This window comes from Anoplolepis gracilipes, chromosome 15 (genome assembly GCF_047496725.1).
Source record: "Anoplolepis gracilipes chromosome 15, ASM4749672v1, whole genome shotgun sequence".
NCBI classification, from domain to species: domain Eukaryota; kingdom Metazoa; phylum Arthropoda; class Insecta; order Hymenoptera; family Formicidae; genus Anoplolepis; species Anoplolepis gracilipes.
In genome coordinates, this window is record NC_132984.1 from 748047 (window position 1) to 768749 (window position 20703).

At 35.2% G+C, this 20703-nt stretch overlaps 4 protein-coding genes and 1 long non-coding RNA gene across 7 annotated transcripts; 2 read left to right on the plus strand and 3 right to left on the minus strand.

Moving 5' to 3' along the window:
• The first annotated feature begins 93 nt into the window (after window positions 1–93).
• LOC140673893 (uncharacterized) lies at window positions 94–5460 on the plus strand. Its single transcript, XM_072907140.1, has 6 exons — window positions 94–407; window positions 2089–2205; window positions 3142–3220; window positions 3338–3503; window positions 3846–3983; window positions 4172–5460. The coding sequence occupies exons 1-6, from the start codon at window positions 94–96 to the stop codon at window positions 4477–4479; spliced, it is 1122 nt and encodes a 373-aa protein (XP_072763241.1). The 3' UTR covers window positions 4480–5460.
• LOC140673894 (tRNA methyltransferase 10 homolog A) lies at window positions 5402–7571 on the minus strand. 2 transcript variants are annotated; one of them, XM_072907143.1, is made up of 5 exons: window positions 7330–7571; window positions 6735–7044; window positions 6494–6640; window positions 6328–6433; window positions 5402–6068 (listed from the first exon to the last, which is right to left on the minus strand). In XM_072907143.1, exons 1-5 carry the CDS (start codon window positions 7467–7469, stop codon window positions 5785–5787), a joined length of 987 nt encoding a protein of 328 aa, XP_072763244.1. In that variant the 5' UTR covers window positions 7470–7571; the 3' UTR covers window positions 5402–5784. The 2 variants fall into 2 exon arrangements, with proteins under 2 accessions (XP_072763244.1, XP_072763242.1); XM_072907141.1 differs by having other exon boundaries at window positions 5402–6095; window positions 7330–7570.
• Window positions 7572–7868: 297 nt separating this feature from the next.
• Window positions 7869–14518, plus strand: Nrk (Neurospecific receptor kinase). 2 transcript variants are annotated; one of them, XM_072907138.1, is made up of 8 exons: window positions 7869–8345; window positions 8428–8618; window positions 8717–8978; window positions 9091–9333; window positions 9544–9728; window positions 9992–10640; window positions 10841–11219; window positions 11865–14518. In XM_072907138.1, the coding sequence occupies exons 1-7, from the start codon at window positions 8282–8284 to the stop codon at window positions 11203–11205; spliced, it is 1959 nt and encodes a 652-aa protein (XP_072763239.1). In that variant the 5' UTR covers window positions 7869–8281; the 3' UTR covers window positions 11206–11219; window positions 11865–14518. The 2 variants fall into 2 exon arrangements, with proteins under 2 accessions (XP_072763239.1, XP_072763237.1); XM_072907136.1 differs by having other exon boundaries at window positions 11924–14518.
• Window positions 10835–11654, minus strand: LOC140673901 (uncharacterized). Its single transcript, XR_012048121.1, has 2 exons — window positions 11438–11654; window positions 10835–11367 (listed from the first exon to the last, which is right to left on the minus strand). It is a non-coding gene; the product is annotated as an uncharacterized lncRNA (long non-coding RNA).
• A 264-nt stretch (window positions 14519–14782) lies between the features above and the next one.
• LOC140673892 (RUN domain-containing protein 1) lies at window positions 14783–20522 on the minus strand. Its single transcript, XM_072907139.1, has 10 exons — window positions 20280–20522; window positions 19964–20169; window positions 19072–19165; window positions 18810–18977; window positions 18078–18258; window positions 17905–17999; window positions 16835–17659; window positions 16573–16670; window positions 16353–16447; window positions 14783–16263 (listed from the first exon to the last, which is right to left on the minus strand). The coding sequence occupies exons 1-10, from the start codon at window positions 20280–20282 to the stop codon at window positions 16157–16159; spliced, it is 1872 nt and encodes a 623-aa protein (XP_072763240.1). The 5' UTR covers window positions 20283–20522; the 3' UTR covers window positions 14783–16156.
• Window positions 20523–20703: the final 181 nt, after the last annotated feature.

A 20703-nucleotide genomic window follows, 5' to 3' on the forward strand; every position in this document is an offset into this window, starting at 1 on the left:
GTTGTCGCTGGTACATGCTGGACGACTATCGACGTCGCCGTCACCAGCACCACCATCACCACCATCGCCGCCGCCGTCGTCGACGACCGGGTCATGGATCGTATACTGCCCATGTTCTCGCGCCGGGTCATGGAGTGTCGCGCGTGGAACGTAGTCGCCCGGGTGTATAGACGGGCGAGGACGGGACGCGACGTCGACGGCAATCACGACAAGCCGCAGTCGTCGCCGTCTACGTCGTCCTCGTCGTCGTCGTCCCGCGGAGAAGCGTCCTCGTCACCCGGACGGGATCGTCCGTGCAGCAACGAGACCTGCCGGTACTTCCTTGCCGTGGAGAAGACGCTGCTCTGGGAGGACTTTACATTCTTCGTCAACATCTACCTGATCATCGCGCTCAGCGTGGCAATCTGGTGAGACGACAAAACCGCGCGCGCGCTCACACACGAGGCTGCTCTCGTTCTCTCTCTCTCTCTCTCTCTCTCGCCTTCTCTTCCCTTCATTGTGTCTCTTTGATCCTCCCTCTCTGACTCTCCGCGAATTTCGTGGAAATTTTTCGCACGTTCGGGCAGACCAGATGGATATCTAAAGAAAAAAAAAAAAAAAAAAAAAAAATACTGCCTATTAATCGTCTCGTTTATAGGATCGAATTAATCTGCGCGGAGAACAAAGAAAAAGAAAAAAAATGCGCACCTTTCTCCCTTTTTTTTTTTCTTTTTTCTTTTCCCCGAAGGCTTTTCGAAGTGTCTCTCTCTCTCTCTCTCTTTCTCTCCTCTGTCTGTCTCTTTCAAACTTTGCCAATTACGTCATGACAAGCGATCGCCTTTGTTCCTCACGTTTAAAGAACTCCGCATTTAAAGGAATCCCCCCCCCCTCTTTCTCTCTCTCTCTCTCTCTCTCTCTCTGTCTATCACGCTTCGCATCTTTTCGATCGCGATATCATCTCCGCATAAGCATGTTCTTATCGCGAATGCAACTCGGTTATTGCGCTATGTTGCACGTTATTATGCTGCTGCGTCTTTCCGATTTCACGCGAGTGTTTTTTGCTCGACTCGCCGCGCCTCCCGGCCATCCGTGACGTCATATCACGCCGCTGTTACAGCTGTTTTACGTTTTGTGTGCACGGAGAGTAACTTCGCCTTCTAGGTCAAGGCTCCGGAACGGGAGTCGCTTGTGGGGATTACATCGCCGAGGTGATGCACATGTATGTACATATATATGTATACACGCGTTACATGTACATGTAAACGCGCGTGCATATAGATAATATATATATGTATTTACAATTAGTCTTTTTCTCTCTGTGTGTGTCTCTCTCTCTCTCTCTCTCGAATGCGCTGTCTCATACGCTCGTGATTATCTGGATTTCTTTGCCGATGAAAAATCTCGCTGTGATAAGATAATTCTTATGCGTTTGCTTTGTTAATTCGCGCGCGCGTGCACTTCCGATACGCACCGCACGTTGTCCTCCGTACGAGATTCGTGCTCGCACGTGTTCCTTGCTTCTCGCAAGTGTCCTTGTGCCAAATCGATGTCGATCCGGCGATTTTTAGTTCGTCGAGATTTTATTTCAAATATATACGATTGAAATTCATAGCTGAATGTTTATTTTAAATCTATTTTATTTTGTCTATGTGATTTTAGTTAGAATACTTTCTTTAAATTTTTTAAAATTTTTCTTATGTAAGTTTTCGAAAAAAAAAAAAAAAAAAAAAAAAACTTAAAATACTTATATATTTTTATCGTTTATATTTTATATCATATATATTTGTATATTTTATTATAAAATATTCATATAAATTATAAATATATTATATATATTTTTATAATAATTTATATTAATATTATATAAATAAATATATATATATATATATATATATATATATATATATACTATGTACGCTATAGATTATATAAAAATATTATATAAGGCTTCTTTCACCCTATCCTCTATTTCTAATCGGCATTTTGCGAAGGCGAGATTGATATTTTTTTTCTTCTGTAAAACTCTCGAAATTTCTCTGCAAAGAAAAGATCTCAAAATTTATGATTATAGTTTTTGTAAAACTTACGACACGTTTATGCCTGTTGCAGGATTTATGGTGTGCTTGGAGTACCGACAGCACGGATACCCTTCAGAATTCTCACCATTTTTTTTATTATACAATTAATGATTGCCTTCAAATTCATGGATACCTTGGCTCCTGCAGAGTAAGTTATCGAATATAATTTTCACGCAAATTAAAAAGAAACGCACAAGTATGCTCTCTTTTAATAGTTATCAACTATTTTATAATCAAATTTATGTACATATAATAGATATATTATGCACGGTGATTCATACAAATAACCGATATTAATTTGCAAAAATTGGATATATTAAAAAATTTTTATAAAAAAAAAATATTTAACACGGAAGATAAAGGCATTAAAAGGATTTCAAACACAATTTAGTTTTTTTTTTTTTTTTTTGTGGAATTGCTTTTTTATATATAAATTGATTCCTCGTAATATTCTGCAAAAAAAATTATAAGAATAGTGACCAAAGATTGAATAATGAACAAGGTATTCTATACGCAAAAGTATGAATTTGCAACGAGCCGTTACATATTTTTTTTCTTTTTTTTCATATAACTATGTGTTTCCCTCTCATTATTTTGCGCATAAAAGAAGCAAGATAATAAAAAAATATTTTACGAGAGGTTTTATCATTTATATGAAATTTATGTTAAATTAAAGTATAAAATACTCGTAAACTACTCTATTTTTTGGCCATCATATCCTTATAAATGTTTATTCAGAATAATTTCATCACGAGAAATCAATTTATATTTTGATAAAACAAGGTAATTCGAATTTAAAAAAGGTAAATTGAAATCTTCTAAAGTCTCCATTTAAAAAAATCCATTTTCCATTATACAAAATCCCCCTTCGTATCAAATATTTTTTGTTTAAAAATTTTTTTTATATCTCCATATAACTTTACAAATATTTCGTCACTTTATATAAATCACCTTGTATAATAATTGTGCATAAACATTATTAACAAAAATCATTAAAAAAATTACTCCGGTTTTTCTTCGTATATAACAATAATCGATGACGATAAATAAAAATAATTATCTTAATTTTATAAATGCGTTTCAGAGAGCATCAAAGGGTATGCAGTAGTATTCACTGGCTGTGGAGAAGCCAGCAGCAATTGAGGAGTGAGCAACCAGGATTGGTAAGAATTGTCTTTCTTGGTATCAACTTTCTTCGCTATTGTAACATATAAGAGAAGGAGAATTTACAAAGAAGGAAGGATTGAAAATCTTAAATTATTTACGATCGCTTATTTTAGCATTGCGCCATCCTTTGCTTCGTGGCGTTCGGCCTATGGCTTTTCGGTCATGTCAACCCGTCAACCCACCTTTCACTATATTGGGGAGTCGTATTGGGTCCCCTAATTATGCGATTACCTTTAAAACTGTCTGACAAATTATCGGAATACTTTAAGTCGCATAAAGGTAAGCATTTGGATTTTGCAAAAAAATAATTTCCCTCAAATTTCTATACAAGAGTTTTTAAAGATTAATTTACACAACAATTAGAGCAATAAATTAAGAAATTGGATTAATTTAATTGAAGAAATTTATTACAAAATTAAAAAAAAAATAAATTTTTATTAATAGAAAAATTTTTAAATTTAATTTTTCCTTTTTATATTATTTTGCCCGCTAGGAGAACTTTGTTAAAATTTTTTATGACAAATCTTTGTCTTTTATAATCTCTCTCTCTCTCTCCCGTATTTTTGCTATAACATTTAAGATGATGTTCATATATTATATTTATATTATATTTTTTTCCAGAATGGGGATGCGACAGCGAGATCGGAGACGAGTTCCTACCAGTGGTGACAGAAGCAAATCTTGAGGTGCTAAACCGAGTGGGGGATACGGGTGATCATTCACCGACACCAACAAGCGTATTGTCAGATACTCAAAACGGTAAACAGCGATAAACTCATTATTTATACACCTTAAGCATAAAATTTCTAGACATAATTTATAAAGGAACAATCAATTTTATGTCATTCTATATTTCTCGCATATTTATCGTCCGCTATAATTAAAAATAACAATTAAATTTCGAATTAATAAATTCTACTTGGATTTCATCTCGCCATTGTTTACAGATTCTTTTTATGATGAAGATTTCATAGAAGCTTTCCAAGAGAAGATATTAACTCTGACTCACTATGAGGAGGGAAGTACCGACGGTGTGGAAATGTCAGAGTTGGAGCTCAGCGCTGGTGAGAATGACGCCGAGGGCGAAGATGATATAAAGTTTCAGACTGGTCACTTCGAGAAGAGCTCATCTTCGTCCTCTGAAGAAGAGGCCTTTGATGCGAAAAAGATAATCGCGGTCAGCAGCGATGAGAGTAATGGCGACAGTGACTTTGAGATAATCGACAAGGAGGAAATAGTAAAGATGGAAATGTGATGAAGATCGATCCGTATAAGAAAATAAAATGCTATTTCCGTGTGCGATTAAATAAAAATAAAAAATCCAAAAGAGAACAAATTAATCTTTATAATCGGCTACAAATGTGAAATTAATTTATCGAACAACGATAAATAATAATAAATTACTTTTTTTCACGATTATCTCGGTTAAGGATATGACGTTAAATCAGATAAGTGATTTTAGTTTAAGTGATAATTGTCTCTTGATATGTATTCGCGCGCGTACAAATTGATGATTCAAAGCGCGAGAATCGAGAGAAAGAGAGAAATCGAAAATTTATTTATTTAAACAAAACAGTCGAGCCTTCTTATTCTTCGCTCTCTTCCTACTTTGCTTCATCGCTTCTCTTGTTCCATTCTATTTCACATTTGTAACTGAAATGAGGAAGCAGTTGAAATACAAAAAAAAACGTCAATACAGTGTACAATAAAAAAAGTAACGAAATAAAAAGGATAGAATAAGAAAACAGACAGTAAAGAATACGAGGACTTGACTGCAGATATGTATGTACAATACGAAACTATAGTATCGTATTTAATATCTTGGACTATAAAATAGGCGTATGTACATTTGCAATGTAATAAATATGCACCTGTGTACAAACGTTTAAACCTAAAGAGTCAGAGTTCACGCTTTTTGACTTAATTGCGATAATTAAGTCATGATGACGACGCTATGGGACAGTAAGGATACGAGAGATCAAATGAGAGACACGATCACTAGAGGCTGCACTCCGGGTAGCGCGAACAAATGTTTTAGACGTGTAAGGATGTATTATATTGTAACATGTTGTCTGCGAGATGTGTAAAAAAAAAAAAGAAAAAAAAATGCGCAAGATACTGACGAGACGTTTGTCGAGTCTCGGACGCGTTTTTGTAGCCCGTTTATAATTGGTGTCTGTCGTCTTGTTCTTGTCTACGCATCTCTAATATTTGGAAATACACGATACTGAAAGTATACTGTTGTCATCGTGTATGTATTCTTCCTCGTGTATAGTCTAATATAAATCTTTTGATAATTTTAAAAGCAGAATAGTAGAAAAGATTCATCTATCTCTATATATTCGCGAAACAACAATAAGAATTAGCATTAAAATAAATAGACATTTTAATTTACAAAAATATATTTGATAAAAAAATATTTTAAAATATATTTTAAATATTTATATTTTGTTTTTTTTAGTTTTTGGAAAAACTTGTATTATAATTAAAAATATTTCAAGAATATGTCATTGTACTTCTAACTTTACAATATTTGGTATTAATTATGCTACTTATCCACTTACTTTGTACACGAGTGCTCTTCTAATTGTTTCTTCGATTCTATGCTATTTTCCAGTCTATTATCGCTTTCCTGCTTGCAAACGTCATTTGCATTGTTGACCGGCATTGTATTATTTGTATCAATTTTTACTGTACTATTTACATTGACTAGCATTGCACTATTTACACCGACAGACATGGAATCTCGCGAGTCCTCTCCTTCGGATTTGACAGGAACGATTGGTTGAGCGTTTTTCCTCTCTGGTAACACTTTCAGGAACGCCTCTTGCCAAGTATTCCCCTCTGTGACTCTTAATAGTATCTCAAAAACTGGACAAGTTTATTTGTTGACAATGTAAATCTCAAGATATAGCTTGCATTGTGCTTGAATTTTATTATAAACAATATATCTCTTTATTATAAACAATATCTCTTTACAGAATGTAATTCTCTTTAAAAATTTTTTTTCGTTGCAAAAGTAATCAGAGAGAAATTGGATATGCTCATAAAATTATATAAACAATCTGATAGTTGATTTAAAAAAATGTTTCTCAACACTTACCATGGTCAATAGTCAACACCTTCCTCGCCTTCATCCGCAGAAATTTATCCAGTGGCAATCGTCCATGTCTGACACCCGCGTCTGTCGCTAGCTTGTGGCATATACCCTACGTTTCAAACATTCGATAGAAAGATTCGCCAGGAGAGACAAGCTAACTAGATCTCACCTTATGCGCGTTGTGATCAACTAGGCCGCCTATGACATATACCCACTCATGATTGAGACGATCTATCACGTTTTCCGATTCACTCGTGAGATACACGATTTTGTCTTTGGGGTAAACGTTTATATATGACTCGGTTTGGAAGTTCACCTGCAAACCATCGCAACAAATCTAAACACCTGTCAAATTACTTTTCAGTTATAGAAAGAAGTATCCATAAACAGTGATATTACACCACACGTACATCCCAGTGTTCATATCCGTTGTGCTTTTCCATGTCAGCTCGCGACCTGCCAGTAAAACTAGTAAGGGAGAACTGCATCGGCGCTGTTGCTCTTCTATTCAAGGTATAGCACCTTAGTATCTGCTTCGTAAGCTTAGCGATATCCTTCTCGATCATTAATTCATCGAATGATAAGTCAATGGTTACCATCAGCTTGCAGGGACTAATCGCCATGGTGCTCTTCTTCAAAAATTTCCGCGATGGGCCTAGGCTCAAATTATTCGCGCGAGCGTAAGCCCGTTTCTCCCTCGCTTTAGCCCTCTCTCGCAATCTGCATTGACAAACACATCGTTATGAGGTGAGATATAAAGCTTGTTGAATAAAAAAAGATCTCATATAAATTTTCTTCCTTATAAAAGAAAACTAGAAAAATTATTAAAATGAGGAACCGTATGTAAATCCTTTTTGACAGTTGACATAAAAATTGCATAAAGATAGATGTAAGATTATATATAAATTTCTCTATTCGACAGAAAGATTTTTCAAAATACGTCGAAATTGTCACAATTGATAAAACTTCGAACGCGTTGCATACACAATCATGAGACTTTCTAACCTCTTTTCACCCTTTTGCTCCAGCCATTTTTTCCTCTTTTCCATTCGCTTCAATTGACGTTTACTAATATTTGACGATAATTCGGGTAATGTATTCGCAACGACGGGCTTGTTCTCCTCCGTAGAATACTCGTTGTCCATGTTGTCGAATGTATTTCACTTTTCCCGGCGTAGTCACGTTGTATGTACATATGTCATACATGCAGGATTTTCCGACGCACGCGCACTTGAAGCGCGCATGCGCCGGAAAAGCCTATTCGAGTAGGCCATAGATATAATAGTAAAGATAGATCCACTGTGAGTGGAAAATATCCGTTTGAGTGAAGAGGATTGCTTTGTCTTGATTGGTCAAATTTCAATCTTCAATTTACCGACCATATTGTGCCATTGAACTAACCGATTGTTTGAGCGACAAAAAGGATCACGTGACTAAAGATAAAGATATCAATTCGTCATTTTTGATCACGTGACCCATGACAGTTCAATGCGTTTGACTCTCTTACGAGCAATCTATGTTTATTATTACATCTATGACGTAGGTAGGTCCGTTATAACCTTTAAATTGAACGGGTACCGCCATGATACACACTGGCTCTTATCGAAAGGTGTAAAGCAATAAAATTGAAAGTGTCAAATAATCAGGCTCATCACCCGGTACAAAGGTCTCATGTGCCCAATTATTGACGTCACTCGTTATGGAATGGGATAAAAAATCGGTTATCGCGTCTCTCAGTTGGAATAGTTCGATGTAACCGTTGAGGAGAGAGCAAAGAGGGGTAGAAAGTCGTTCGTGGACTTTGAATCGCTGCTTTTTTTTTTTTTTTCACCGAACATGTGAGCCTTCCTGGAGAATTTACATCACTTTACGATATATATATACATATAAATCCGCATATATAAATTAATATACATATACGTGTATATATGTATGTATATATAGATGAATGTAAATAATGGTGTTTCGAGCCGTCATTTATTCGTTAGCGATATTTCTGCGCTTCAGTGTCATACAAGCAAGTACGTATCTCCGTGTAATTATTATAAATTATTATGTAATTATTATAAAAATGGTAAAAAAAAAAAAATAACTTTCCCCCAGAGCCAGAGTCGCAGGGTTACTGCGCTCCGTACAGTGGCAAAATCTGTAAGAAATATCTCACTGGCATCGGGAAGGTCTGGTTTAACGACTCCAATGACAATCCCGGTGGATGGCTGAACGAGAAGATTACGACGAATCTCTGGGAGGAACTGATAGAGACGCTTCTGGAGCCATGTCGTTCGGCGGCAGAAGTGCGTTAGATCTGAAAATTAGAAACTTTAAAAGGAAACGGAGAATTGACGAGAGACTATTTATTATTATTATTATTATTATTTCTATTCTGTTGCAGAAAATGCTCTGCATGTACGCGTTTCCGCTGTGCCACGAATCGGTGGGCCTACCCTTATGTTACGAGGACTGCATGGCTGTACGCCAGCAATTCTGCTTCAACGATTGGGCGATCATCGAGGACAACAAGCAGAGAGACATTTACATTCGTTCACGTGGACACTTTGTGCTACCCGAATGCGAGAGTCTGCCCAAGGTGAACAAGGAAGTGCCTACTTGTTCGCACGTACACCTCACCGACATGGACGAAGAGGTTGTCACCTGTAAGTTGTTGCATTCTTTTTTTAATAACGTCACATAAAGTATAAAGGCAGATTACAGAAATCATAAAATGTCTATCATAAATATATGACATTTAATATATGACTTTCACAGATGATTGCATCAGAGGCAATGGTAGATTCTATATGGGAAAGGTCAACAAGACCAAATTCGGATTAGACTGTCAGTCGTGGAGCGCCCAAGTGCCGCACAATCACGATAAACCGCCCGATGTCTTCCCCCAGATTCGATACGGTGAAAATTACTGTAGAAACGCCGGTGGCGACGAGCCGGTACCGTGGTGCTTCACGACAGATCCCCTAATACGCTGGCAGCATTGCGATATTCCTGTATGTGGTGGGTATAATCGAAATATTAAAAACTTCTCATCGATATAAATAATATATCGTACACAAAAATACTCGGAGAGTAACAAGGTTCGAAAAAATATATTTTTATACAAATGTCTTCATGTAAATTTATATCTCTCTGATTGCTTTTTTTTTTTTTTTGTTTAATACAATAAATAGCATTGATTTCAAATAATGATTCAATATTTTTGCTCAGATAACATGACAACTAAAGTGGAAATTGAACCAAAAGACATAACAATGGATACTATTTTTAATAACACACTGGTGCTTATACTATCAGCATTGGGTTTTGTAATCATAGCCAGTGCATTACTGTCTATTATCTTGAGCCAAAGACTGCACAAACGTCATCGAGGCTATAATCCGACTGATAATCAGGTACGTTTCCTAAAAAAATAATTGTGTACATATATGTACAAAAAATTAAATATAATTTACAAAATACTTCGTAATAATTAATATAATTTTTACTGACATTTTATTTTCAATTTATTATATATATTATTTTTATATAATTATTTATTAATACATTTTTTAATGACATTTTATAACTATAGATATTTTCTCTTTTTATTTATATTTGCAATTACATAATAATAATAACAATACAGTTATTCTAAATCTACTTTCCCTGTTTGCAGGACGTAAATATTGATTTGGATAAACTGCCCAACAACGAAGCATATCACAAGACGAGCGCGCAGCTGAATCCTAAGCTGGAGAAGTTGGAGTTTCCGCGAAACAACATCATCTACGTGCGAGACCTGGGCCAAGGCGCGTTTGGTCGCGTGTTCCAGGCGAAAGCGCCAGGGCTGATCGCGGACGAGGAGTTCACAAACGTCGCCGTGAAGATGCTGAAGGAGGAAGCGTCGGACGATCTACTGCGGGATTTTGAGCGAGAGGCGTGTCTCCTCGCCGAGTTCGATCATCCTAACATCGTGAAGCTGTTAGGTGTGTGCGCGCTCGGCCGGCCAATGTGCCTGCTGTTTGAATACATGGGCCGCGGCGATCTCAACGAATTCCTGCGCTCGTGCTCGCCCAGCAACTACGTCATCCGCGTAACCAGCGCGGACGACAACGGTACGATGGCGGGCGAGCCCTCGCGGCTCTCGCACATGGACCTCATCAACATCGCCCTGCAAGTGGCATCCGGTATGGTGTATCTGTCCGACCGGAAATTTGTCCATCGCGACCTGGCGACGCGCAACTGCCTAATCAACGACCAGATGATCGTCAAGATCGCCGATTTTGGCCTATCGCAGAAAATATATCTACAAGATTATTATAAAGGTTGTCTCATACACACTCTTTTTACTGTTTAGTGTCTAAGCAACGAAGCAGGATTAAAGATATTTTAAAGATTATTCGAGAATCTCCTTTGACTTTTAAATAGTATTTACAAAATTATTTTTCTCATTCATTCAGATACACAATTATTTTTAATTATGTAATTATTGTTACTTTGTAATAATACTTTTGTGACAATATAGGGGACGAACAAGATGCCATCCCTGTGAGATGGATGCCGCTAGAAAGTATACTTTACAACAAGTACACCGTCGAATCAGACGTATGGGCGTTCGCCGTATGTCTATGGGAGATCTTCAGCTTCGCGTTGCAGCCGTATTACGGGATGACGCACGAGGAGGTGGTCAAGTACATCAAGGAGGGCAACGTGCTGCGATGTCCAGACAATACACCGCAGTCGATTTACGACCTGATGAAACTCTGCTGGAACAGGCGACCGTCTGACCGGCCTACATTTCGCACGATCTATCAGACCCTCGACGGCATCAGGCAGGAATTGGAGGCCGAATGCAAATCGGACAGCGTCCCGTTACGCATTCGAGTGTGAATGTAATAATGACGGTAATAATTTATCTATCTCTGTCTTTTCTTTTTATAATCGTGCACGCAGTGTGAAAAATTTACAGGAGGACAAAGATATTCTATATCGATATATATTCTCAACATTCTTCATTTATTTTGAGATACTTATTTAAAAAAATTAAAAAACCTGAAATTCAAATTTGTGTTTCGACAAAGTTTTATATACATGTATATCTATGTCATATATATATACTTACATGAAAAATTTTGAGAGTAAAAATTCAAAACGAGCTATTTTAGATAACGGAATTGAACAGTATTTATTCAAGAGTTACTTATGAAAAATTCATAACTTATACCAACTGTTTAAATATAGAAATGTTGTTTGTCTTCAATGTCCTTTAATATTTTGTTTTGCAAGATTAATATTTGTCAAATGTGTTCAAAGAAGAGAAGAAAGGTTGTGATCATCTACATACTTAAAGTTTGAAAAGAAAGATCAAAATAAAAAAGAAAAAACAAATTTCACTTTTTATACAGATTAAATGAGAGTGAAGAATTTGTAATATATAATATATATTATTTTGGATTGGTTAAATTTCACGCTGTGTGGCAAATTAATTAAAAATAGAGGGGATATCACGTTATGTATATCTCTACTATTTACCTCGATTGTATTTCCAGGTAATAAGTCTGTATTGTGTATCATGCGTGTTATGTGAAATGCCTGCCTGCCTTTTTAGTTGGATTCACCTCGATATTGGATCAGTTATCAGTCACGAGAAGTCAACAGAAAAGGACCAATGTATAAAATAAAAAGCGCAATACCGTACGACGTTGCGTTAACTTCTCTTCGTCTTCTAAAATATGGATGTTTGTCATATCGGGGGACATAATATTGCTCTTTTACACTTTCCCGAAAACCTCTTCTTTCGCATATCGTGTTAACTCGAGAAGATTGACGCTCGTTTCTATTTACTGTTCAATTAGCTTTCGATTATCCAATTAGAGCTGCCATTTTTTTGATTCTCGGAATCGAAAATTCCGGAGATTTAGTTTTCCTTATCTCTGGTTCATAATAAATGTAAATATATATATGGATCCATGTGTGTGTGTGTAATAATATAATTTTAATTTGAAAATAATTTTTACGGATGACAATTTTATAATTTAATATTTATTTTTCTATTTATTACTTTTTAATTAAATTGTTCCAAGAATAATTTATACACCAATTTAGGAAAGAGATCTTTACATTCTTTTTTTTTTTTTTTTATACATATAAATATAAAATTCATTAAAAAATTATAGTGTTATTTTTATATATAAATTTTTTTAATAAGTTTTATGTTTCGTAATTATAATAATTAAATTTCTCATTATTTCTGAAATATAAAGTCTAGAAAATTATCTTTCTTTAAAAATCGAATATTTATGGGTGAAGAATAAAAATTTCTCACATTATATTATCTTTGTTTTTCTCAATAATATAAAATATAATGTATTATTATTTAAGTTATTATTAAAATTCAATAATTTATTATTTATTTGTTAAAATTTTACATGATGTTTTTAAAAACATTCGCGGAATTGTTGTAGATTTTCATTATTAGATATATTTAAGATTCGTTTTATATACACTTTATATATTATAAGAAATTGACGAGTTTTAACGACGTTTTTCGCGTTTACACTCACTATATACATACTTATTTTCTTCTCTATCTTTCAGGCCTATAGCCTTCAGATAGTGAAATGTCAAGGTGGCAGCTCTAATTTCGGATTCAAGTAACGCTTTTAAAAGCAAACTCGAATCTGTACAAATAATAATAATATAAATGCGGTGTGGCTATAAAAGCGCATTTAGCGATGTTATATCTATAGAGGCTCCTTGATTGTTAGACGTGTGTTAGGTTGTTAGATCGTTTGCTGTACTAAAGAAAAAAAAAGACATAAATGAAACCTATATTAAGTGTGTGCCGAAGAATTAAAAGAATTATAAGGAAAAGATGTTAAGCGAATCATTAAGTGAGTGTACACCGGAAGATTGTTGTAAATTAAGGGAAAAAGCGTCTTTTCTATCGATACCGGCGTTTCGTCGGATCATTTTCTTGCGTGTATATATAATTTTAAATTATTCTTCAACGTTAGTTACTTATATCTTTTTTAATTGCGTTTAGCTTGCTAATTACGTTTAATGCGTAATGCGTAAAAGAAATTCGGAGTAGTAGGATTTTTTTTAGTGTATACGATGTAGGGTGTACGGGAAAATACCCTATGGAAAAGGCTAATTGAGTTATTTAGTTGTCATTTTATTTATAGTTCGCGATCTTCGACTCGCTAACTGCCTTGTTAGAAAGATACTTCGCTGTTTCGTTCGACTTGTTGTAATTTTAACGAAACACACCGAGACTGAAACGACTGAATCGACACTAGCCATTTCATCACTGCCGCAATTACATTCCAGTAAATGTGTTATTGTTGCGCTATACGGGGGAATCGTATATCACATACGCTATAGGTGTTGCGTGTATAAGGATCTCTCTTTTTTTTTTTTTTTCTTTACCTTCTATTCAGCGTGTAAGAGTATGCATAGACTACATGTAATAGTACTTGTTCGATCTCATCGATTTATTTTTACGAGTAATTCGCGTGTATTCGTTCCGATTGATCGTTAAAAGGAGAAAGAAAGAGATAACAGCACGGTACGTCTCTGTCAGGAAAGATATTTTCGCTATATCAGATGAAATACTACGCTGCGATATCACGTACGTCGTCGTGTCGAGGGGAGGAAAAAAAACGGAATCGAAGAGGGTTTATTTCCGAAAAAAAAATTCCGAAATTCACATCTTTTTGAAAAAACGAAATCACACGCGTTACAAGAATCGCCGTGAGTGTTTCTTTGTTGTTTTTCAATGTGGATTTTTAAAGGAATTTCGGAAATAAGTTTCTCCATCGACGCGCTCTTCCATATATATCGATGTAAGTCCTTTCTGCGAAATACAGCAAGAACAACTCGACGACGTAACGTGTAAGGACGTGCGCGAATTCTTCCAGCGAACAATCGGTGTAGTGATGTGATCTTTGTAAATAATCGATAAATCGTGTCTCACGAATCTGTACCGCTGACAATACCGTTTATACTATTTCTATACAGTATATACAGTACCGATTGTACCGTTCTCGATCGCTCTTTCCGTTGTAGATTTCAATTGTATCACGCTGAAAATAACCTAATAATAGATATAATTGTATCACGAACACCTTGAGGGAAAAAGTACGAAACTCTACCGATGTACAACTTTAACGGAGGGAATAAACAACCAATTTCATATTAATTTACATTATTTTCTCCCTTATTACACGCGTACAGATGTCTAGAAAAGATGGACTGACGCGAGATTTTTGTGTACTTTCTTGTATGTGTGTATTATATTAAATATCTAAAGCACTAATATGTGTAGACCATCAGAGAACTGTATTATTGTACATAACAATTATGTCTTTACATTGCATCGTAGGTATATTTTCTGCAACTATATACTTTTTTTCTATATATATATATATATATATATATATATATATATATATATATATATATATATATATATATCTATATGGAACTAATTTAAAATAATTCATTGGTTTTATAAAAAGCAGACTAGGTTTGCATCTTATTTATATTTATGTAAGATATATATATATATATGTATATATATATATATATATATCTTTTATATATATACATATATGTTGCAGACTCTTTGTAAATTTAGCATTCTTTTTACACAAAAAGCTTGAGCTTTTTATGAAACCACAAGATTCGACGCTCGATAAAGAGACTAAATCTTTTGGAAAAATAATTTTGATTTTATAAAAAGCCTATGCAACATATATATATATGCATATGCACGTGCATTATATATATATATATATATATATATGTGTGTGTGTGTGTGTGTGTGTGTGTGTGTGTATAACATTTTCTTATACTAGTTATGTGTAAATATACATAAAACGCCTTATATATATAATATAAACGTGTTCAGTGCAACAAGTTTCTAGTCACGATAACATGATATTACACATCTTTGATATATTTCTCTCTCTCTCACTCTCTCTCTCTCTCTCTCTCTCTCTCTCTCTCTCTCTCTCTCTGTCTCTCTCTCAAATGCATTGTGATACAAAGCATAAATGTGTAAAATATGGAATGATTATTTTTCGAGGTGACTAGTTTTGTTCGACTCAATTCTTGTATCTTTAACACGCCTTTCATTTACATCCAACAGAAAATATCTCAATAGATATGTAAAGTTTAATCAAGATTTTTTTTTCAACACTTGTAAACTTTATCATTCTATATAAAATGAAAATCAAGAAACAAGTTTATACATTCATAACTGATTTATACAAATACTGATACGATATCTTAAAAAGGTAAATTATCTAATAAGTTATTGCAATTCAACTCTCTCTCTCTCTCTCTCTCTCTCTCTCTCTCTCTCTCTCTCTCTCTAAATGCATTTAATATATACTGAGCACTTAGGGACTAAGAAAAGGAACGTTTTTATGATATAAACTTTGAGAATCTCTTAACGCATGCTCATATACAGTGTGAGTTACCGGAAATAAAAAATCTCTTAGAAATACGAAGGAAATCGTATAGAGCACAATTTAAATAGTTTTAAACGCTTTTACCATTTTTACATTTAATAGGAATATAATATTCCATTAAAAAAGAAACTTTAATAAAAAAAAATTATATCTCATGTTTACCTAAATTGTTCTTTTTTTTTTTTTGTATTAACGAAAACTATATTCATTATTCATTCCTAGTAACTCACTTTGCATATTTTTATCGCTCACATGTACAATTCCTCGTGTTATAGCTTGTGTATGGAAGATACCGAAAGATATATGTAAGTTCTACGATTACATTGTCATTTGCACGAAATGTTAACGATGAGATTGTACAATCAAAATGCGTCCTTTATATTCTGAAACTGTCGCACGGCCAAGTCCACCGGTAAGTTAAACTTGTAACTGGTGAGGCGGTCCAAGGTGTGAAACGCGTCTTGAAAACCTAAAAGTTCCGTCATCAGAATCATTACTTTTCCCTGATTATTTAATTTATTAATTTAATTAATTTAAATTATTTAATTCGATACGCACCTGTCTTTACAACATAGCTCCATGAGAGATAATAATTTTCCAGAAGATATTGGCATTGCAAGATCAACTTCAGCCATATCACCAGTTTATTCGCGCTAAAAATAATTATTCGATAGAGATTAATAAATAATTATAATAAATACTGATATAGAGTTATAATAAAAAATTTGAATAATTTTATTTTATAACTTGCCAGCAAAGCAATGTCATTATTACTCACTTCAAAGCCGCGCATACGAACGCCTTAAAATGCGAGTCGTAACTTCGCTTGTACGGAGTGTGAGAGGCGATAATATTACCTATCGTCGTCAATAAGCTCTAGAAAAAAAAGTACATAAAGAGATAAATAATGATACAGGATTATCATTTACATAGAATGTCCAGTGGAATCTTATTACAATTACAGCACATGTTCTGACTTTATTTTCTTATCAGTCGCACGTCATAATTTCCTGGACATCTTGTATCTTTTATGTGGATACCTGTTTCGATGAGGCTATCCTCCCGGTGGCGAGGTCGAGATTGAAGCTTTGTGACAGCTTCTGCGCGGGACTGGAATTGTAACATTGCCCGTTTTTGATCTCGTAGTACTTGAGTATCAGTTCCCAGACGTGCATGAAATTCGCCGACGTGACGTCGCGCTGCGGGAAGCAGCCGACGAACGGCACCACGCTGGATCCGGAACGCGTCACGTCCGCGGTCAAGCCATGCTGCACGAGATCCCTGATCGAGGTGGCGAGGTGCTTTCTCACGGCGGACGTGAGTCTCGCGTTGGCGTGCGATGCCAAGTCCGAGTCCGACGTGTAATCGTTCTCGTTGTCGTCGATATCGTCATCGTCCTCCTCGTCGTCATCGTCGGGCCGGCGCTGTTGCCGCTGTGACATTTCCGCAATCGTCTCCAGCACGTGCTGGACGGCGATGTCAAGTCTAGTGCGCAGATCCCGCCAATTGTGCACCGAATTCTTCTTACCGCCAAAATTCCGACGCACCCGTTCGCTGCCGCAACCCAGCTGCGACATCAGGAACATGTGCAAGAGCGCGACCACCTTCCGCACGGTATTCAGAGTCCTGGTGCGGCTGGCGCTGTTCACGTCCCCCTCGACCGGTCCTCTTCCCCGGTCGAAGCGTCGTTTGGAGCCGTAGGAGGAACCTGACGAACCACCTGCGTGCACCGGACACGCGCACGTGCACGCCAAGGTTTCCGTGCTGACTTCGCCCTGAAGATAATTTATGAAACGCTCCAGGTCGGCGACCTGCGTCTTTAGCTGAGAGACAAGTTGCTCCTTCATCTTCAATGGACTGACAATCTGTCGTATGATATATATTATTAATATATTATTAGTTTATATCAAATAAATTGCATAGAAATATTATGTTACGCTACAAATGTCTCAGAAGCAGCAGATGTTCTTTTGATCGTTTTGACAGTTCGTATGATTATTAAGGATTATCCTTTTTGAATGAAAGAATATCTCGTAAACATTGTGTATACACTTTTGATTTCGAATAAAATTTCTATCAAAACGTTGAGACGTTTCAAAATTTCACATACTTGACTTATGGCGTAATCGACTTGCCACCTGAGATCGTCAGCCGGTAATTTGCATAGATCGTCGACGTCAAAGTTCAACTTCTCTTTTAAATGACCTGCGAGCAGAGCGATTTTTATCTTTCGTTTCCCTTTTTCGCGCAATGTAATAATTCTGATAAAATTCTAAAACTCACTAATTATGATATTTTGTCTCTCGAGAATGACACTCTGCGGTAGATCAGCGTCACCAGTTTCGTACGCGTACTTTTCGAGATCCTCCAATTGAGATTTCAATTGACTTATCAGTTCTCTCTGTTTCGTTCTTTGCAATGCCATTTTGGATTCGACTTCCGCATCAGTAATTACATCAGTCACCTACAGTTACATTCGACAAATGCAATTAAACAACTATCAAATAATATTAAATAGCGATAAACATTAAGAAAAAAAGAAATTGTGTAAAACGTTCTCTCACCACTATTATGTTATAGCCGGAAAAAAATGTAGAAAATTATAAAAGTAATTTAAGCATGTTTTTGTCAATGACATTAAATTAATCACGCGTAGAAAAAGAATGAATGCATCAGGATATGGAAATAAAATGATAAATAAAAGAAAAATATGTGGAAAAATTTTATTGCACAAAATAGTATTAAAAAAATAAAGCACAATTATAAAACATAAATATATAAATTTATATCTTAATAAATAAAGTTTATATCTTACATAAATAAATGGAATGAAAGAAAAAAGAAATAAAATATAAGAGTAAAAAATAAAAATATAGAGTAAAAATAAAAATATAATATAAAACAGTAGTTAGAAATGACTAGATATAAAATGAATAATAAATAAAGCTATACAAAGCAATAAAAGTAATAAAAAACTGAAAAAATTGTGGAAAATTTGCTTTCCATATGGCTTACATTTCGATCACAGGCTACCGAGGAAATCGGTGTGATAGATCTGCTGTCTAACACTAAATTATTCGGTACATCCGGTATTCCCCTAAACGCGAATTCCTCCAACTCTTTGAGCAGCGATTCCTTTTCACTGGTTGGTGCGTCCACAATCTGTCGTAGACGAAACTGAACCTGCATAGGAATTTCCATAAATTAATACCTAAATATGATTAAGCGCGATAATTAAATTCAATTGTGGATGAATATAGGTTTTTGATTTTCGTACCTGAGCAAAGTGGGTGGTTAATGCTATAAGAGATGAGTTCAACATCTCCTGCTCTTCTTCTAACATTTTTACCCTCTCCATATCATAAGCAAGACTAGAAATATAAAGGAGAATTATTTTATATCTACAATTAAAAAAAAAACTTATCTTTTATATACATTTTTAATTGTGATTCTTATGTAATGATATAATTAAAATTGATATAAAGTATATAATTTTAATATAATATTATTAATAATATATATGTATATATAGACAGAATGTTTCAAAACTAGATAACTTTTAAAAAGATATTCTACTCATTATGAGAATGAATAAAGTCATATAAATGCTTCCTTTTTAAATTATAAATATTTCTTTTTATGACAGAGTTTGATAAAAATGCTAAATCAATTGATGGATTGAAAAGAAAATCAAGTAATCAATATGAATTAATTATGTTATATTTTTCAGTCAAAATTCTCTGGATTTTTATTTTTGAGAATATATTATTTTTCATTTAATTTTACTTAAGAGACTCTTGCTGCTATACTATGAAACTATTGTGAGATATTATTGCTTTATTTTCATAAAATTAAAATAATTTTTAAATAATCCACAAGATGTTGACAAGAAACATATGTTATTGCGGAAGAAAATCCAGTAACAAAGTATTCTTGTCAAACTCTGTTGTAAACAAAGAGTATTTATAACTCGAAAAAAAACAATTCTAAGCCCACGTTCATGTAACTATTTTCATCTTTACAAAGAATAGAATGTGATTTTAAAGTTTGATCATCTATCTCTCAAACACTCTATTTATAAAGTATACATATTACATATGTTCAAATATATATATTATTACAGATTTTTATACTTGAAGAAAGAGAGAGAAAAAGGATGAGAGACGCACTTGTCTACGTTGGCGTTGACATATTTGTACTCGTCCGTGAACTCGTCGCCGTCGTTCGCCCCGACAGGGGCCCACCTCTCCCCGGACGGTCTGCTCTCGCTGCTCTCGTCCGAATTCTCAATCTCGTCGCTCTCGCAGAGCGTCCGCGAGTGTCGTCGTACGCCGTCCTCCATCGTCTCCTTATCGCTCATCACCTCGCCTACCTCCTGGTTGGCATGTTAACAATACGAAAGCATATCGATCTGTACGGCTCTTCGTATGTCGGACGCGTACATATGTCCGGACATCCTGATGTCTCTCGCGATTGTTTACGTACCATGACAGTTTACGTTACGATGCGCACGACAGCTGTCTCGAACGCGGCGGCTCCAAAGACCCTGGATCGCAGACTCTCCCTTTTCCTTTTCTTTTATTTTCGATATTTAAATCATTATTAGTTGATCAGATGCGCACGTGTACGGCCGTGACGCCACAGACGTCAGAAGGATAATGCATGGGCTATGTGATAAAGAAGATATGGACGCAGTATGTCAAAAGAGTGGATAAAATTCGCGCATGCGCAATAGTAATCCAAGGTCAAACCAATGGTACCATTTTATTTTCCCTTGTCCCTTCGAAACCATACAACTTTTGTCGAAAACATTTTTCTCTAAAATCAAAAATAAAAAGGTTATTTGGGATGCACACTTAAAATGGAACACCCTGTATACTTTATTATAATAAAGATATATATTTTTATT

What these genes read in the sequence shown, in the direction of transcription:
- LOC140673892 (XM_072907139.1), bottom strand. An exon ending in GAGACAAAATATCATAATTA is followed by an intron (nt 18,000 to 18,077) that starts GTGAGTTTTAGA and finishes CTCTGCTCGCAG; the next exon opens with GTCATTTAAAAGAGAAGTTG. An exon ending in GAGCTATGTTGTAAAGACAG is followed by an intron (nt 16,264 to 16,352) that starts GTGCGTATCGAA and finishes CGGAACTTTTAG; the next exon opens with GTTTTCAAGACGCGTTTCAC.
- LOC140673893 (XM_072907140.1), top strand. Translation starts at nt 94, where the DNA reads ATGGATCGTATACTGCCCATGTTCTCGCGCCGGGTCATGGAGTGTCGC. An exon ending in GGAGTGAGCAACCAGGATTG is followed by an intron (nt 3,221 to 3,337) that starts GTAAGAATTGTC and finishes CGCTTATTTTAG; the next exon opens with CATTGCGCCATCCTTTGCTT. An exon ending in ATTGTCAGATACTCAAAACG is followed by an intron (nt 3,984 to 4,171) that starts GTAAACAGCGAT and finishes CATTGTTTACAG; the next exon opens with ATTCTTTTTATGATGAAGAT.
- LOC140673894 (XM_072907141.1), bottom strand. Translation starts at nt 7,469, where the DNA reads ATGGACAACGAGTATTCTACGGAGGAGAACAAGCCCGTCGTTGCGAAT. An exon ending in GAGCAAAAGGGTGAAAAGAG is followed by an intron (nt 7,045 to 7,329) that starts GTTAGAAAGTCT and finishes TTGTCAATGCAG; the next exon opens with ATTGCGAGAGAGGGCTAAAG. An exon ending in GGTGTTGACTATTGACCATG is followed by an intron (nt 6,096 to 6,327) that starts GTAAGTGTTGAG and finishes AAACTTGTCCAG; the next exon opens with TTTTTGAGATACTATTAAGA.
- Nrk (XM_072907138.1), top strand. Translation starts at nt 8,282, where the DNA reads ATGGTGTTTCGAGCCGTCATTTATTCGTTAGCGATATTTCTGCGCTTC. An exon ending in CATGTCGTTCGGCGGCAGAA is followed by an intron (nt 8,619 to 8,716) that starts GTGCGTTAGATC and finishes ATTCTGTTGCAG; the next exon opens with AAAATGCTCTGCATGTACGC. An exon ending in ATAATCCGACTGATAATCAG is followed by an intron (nt 9,729 to 9,991) that starts GTACGTTTCCTA and finishes CCCTGTTTGCAG; the next exon opens with GACGTAAATATTGATTTGGA.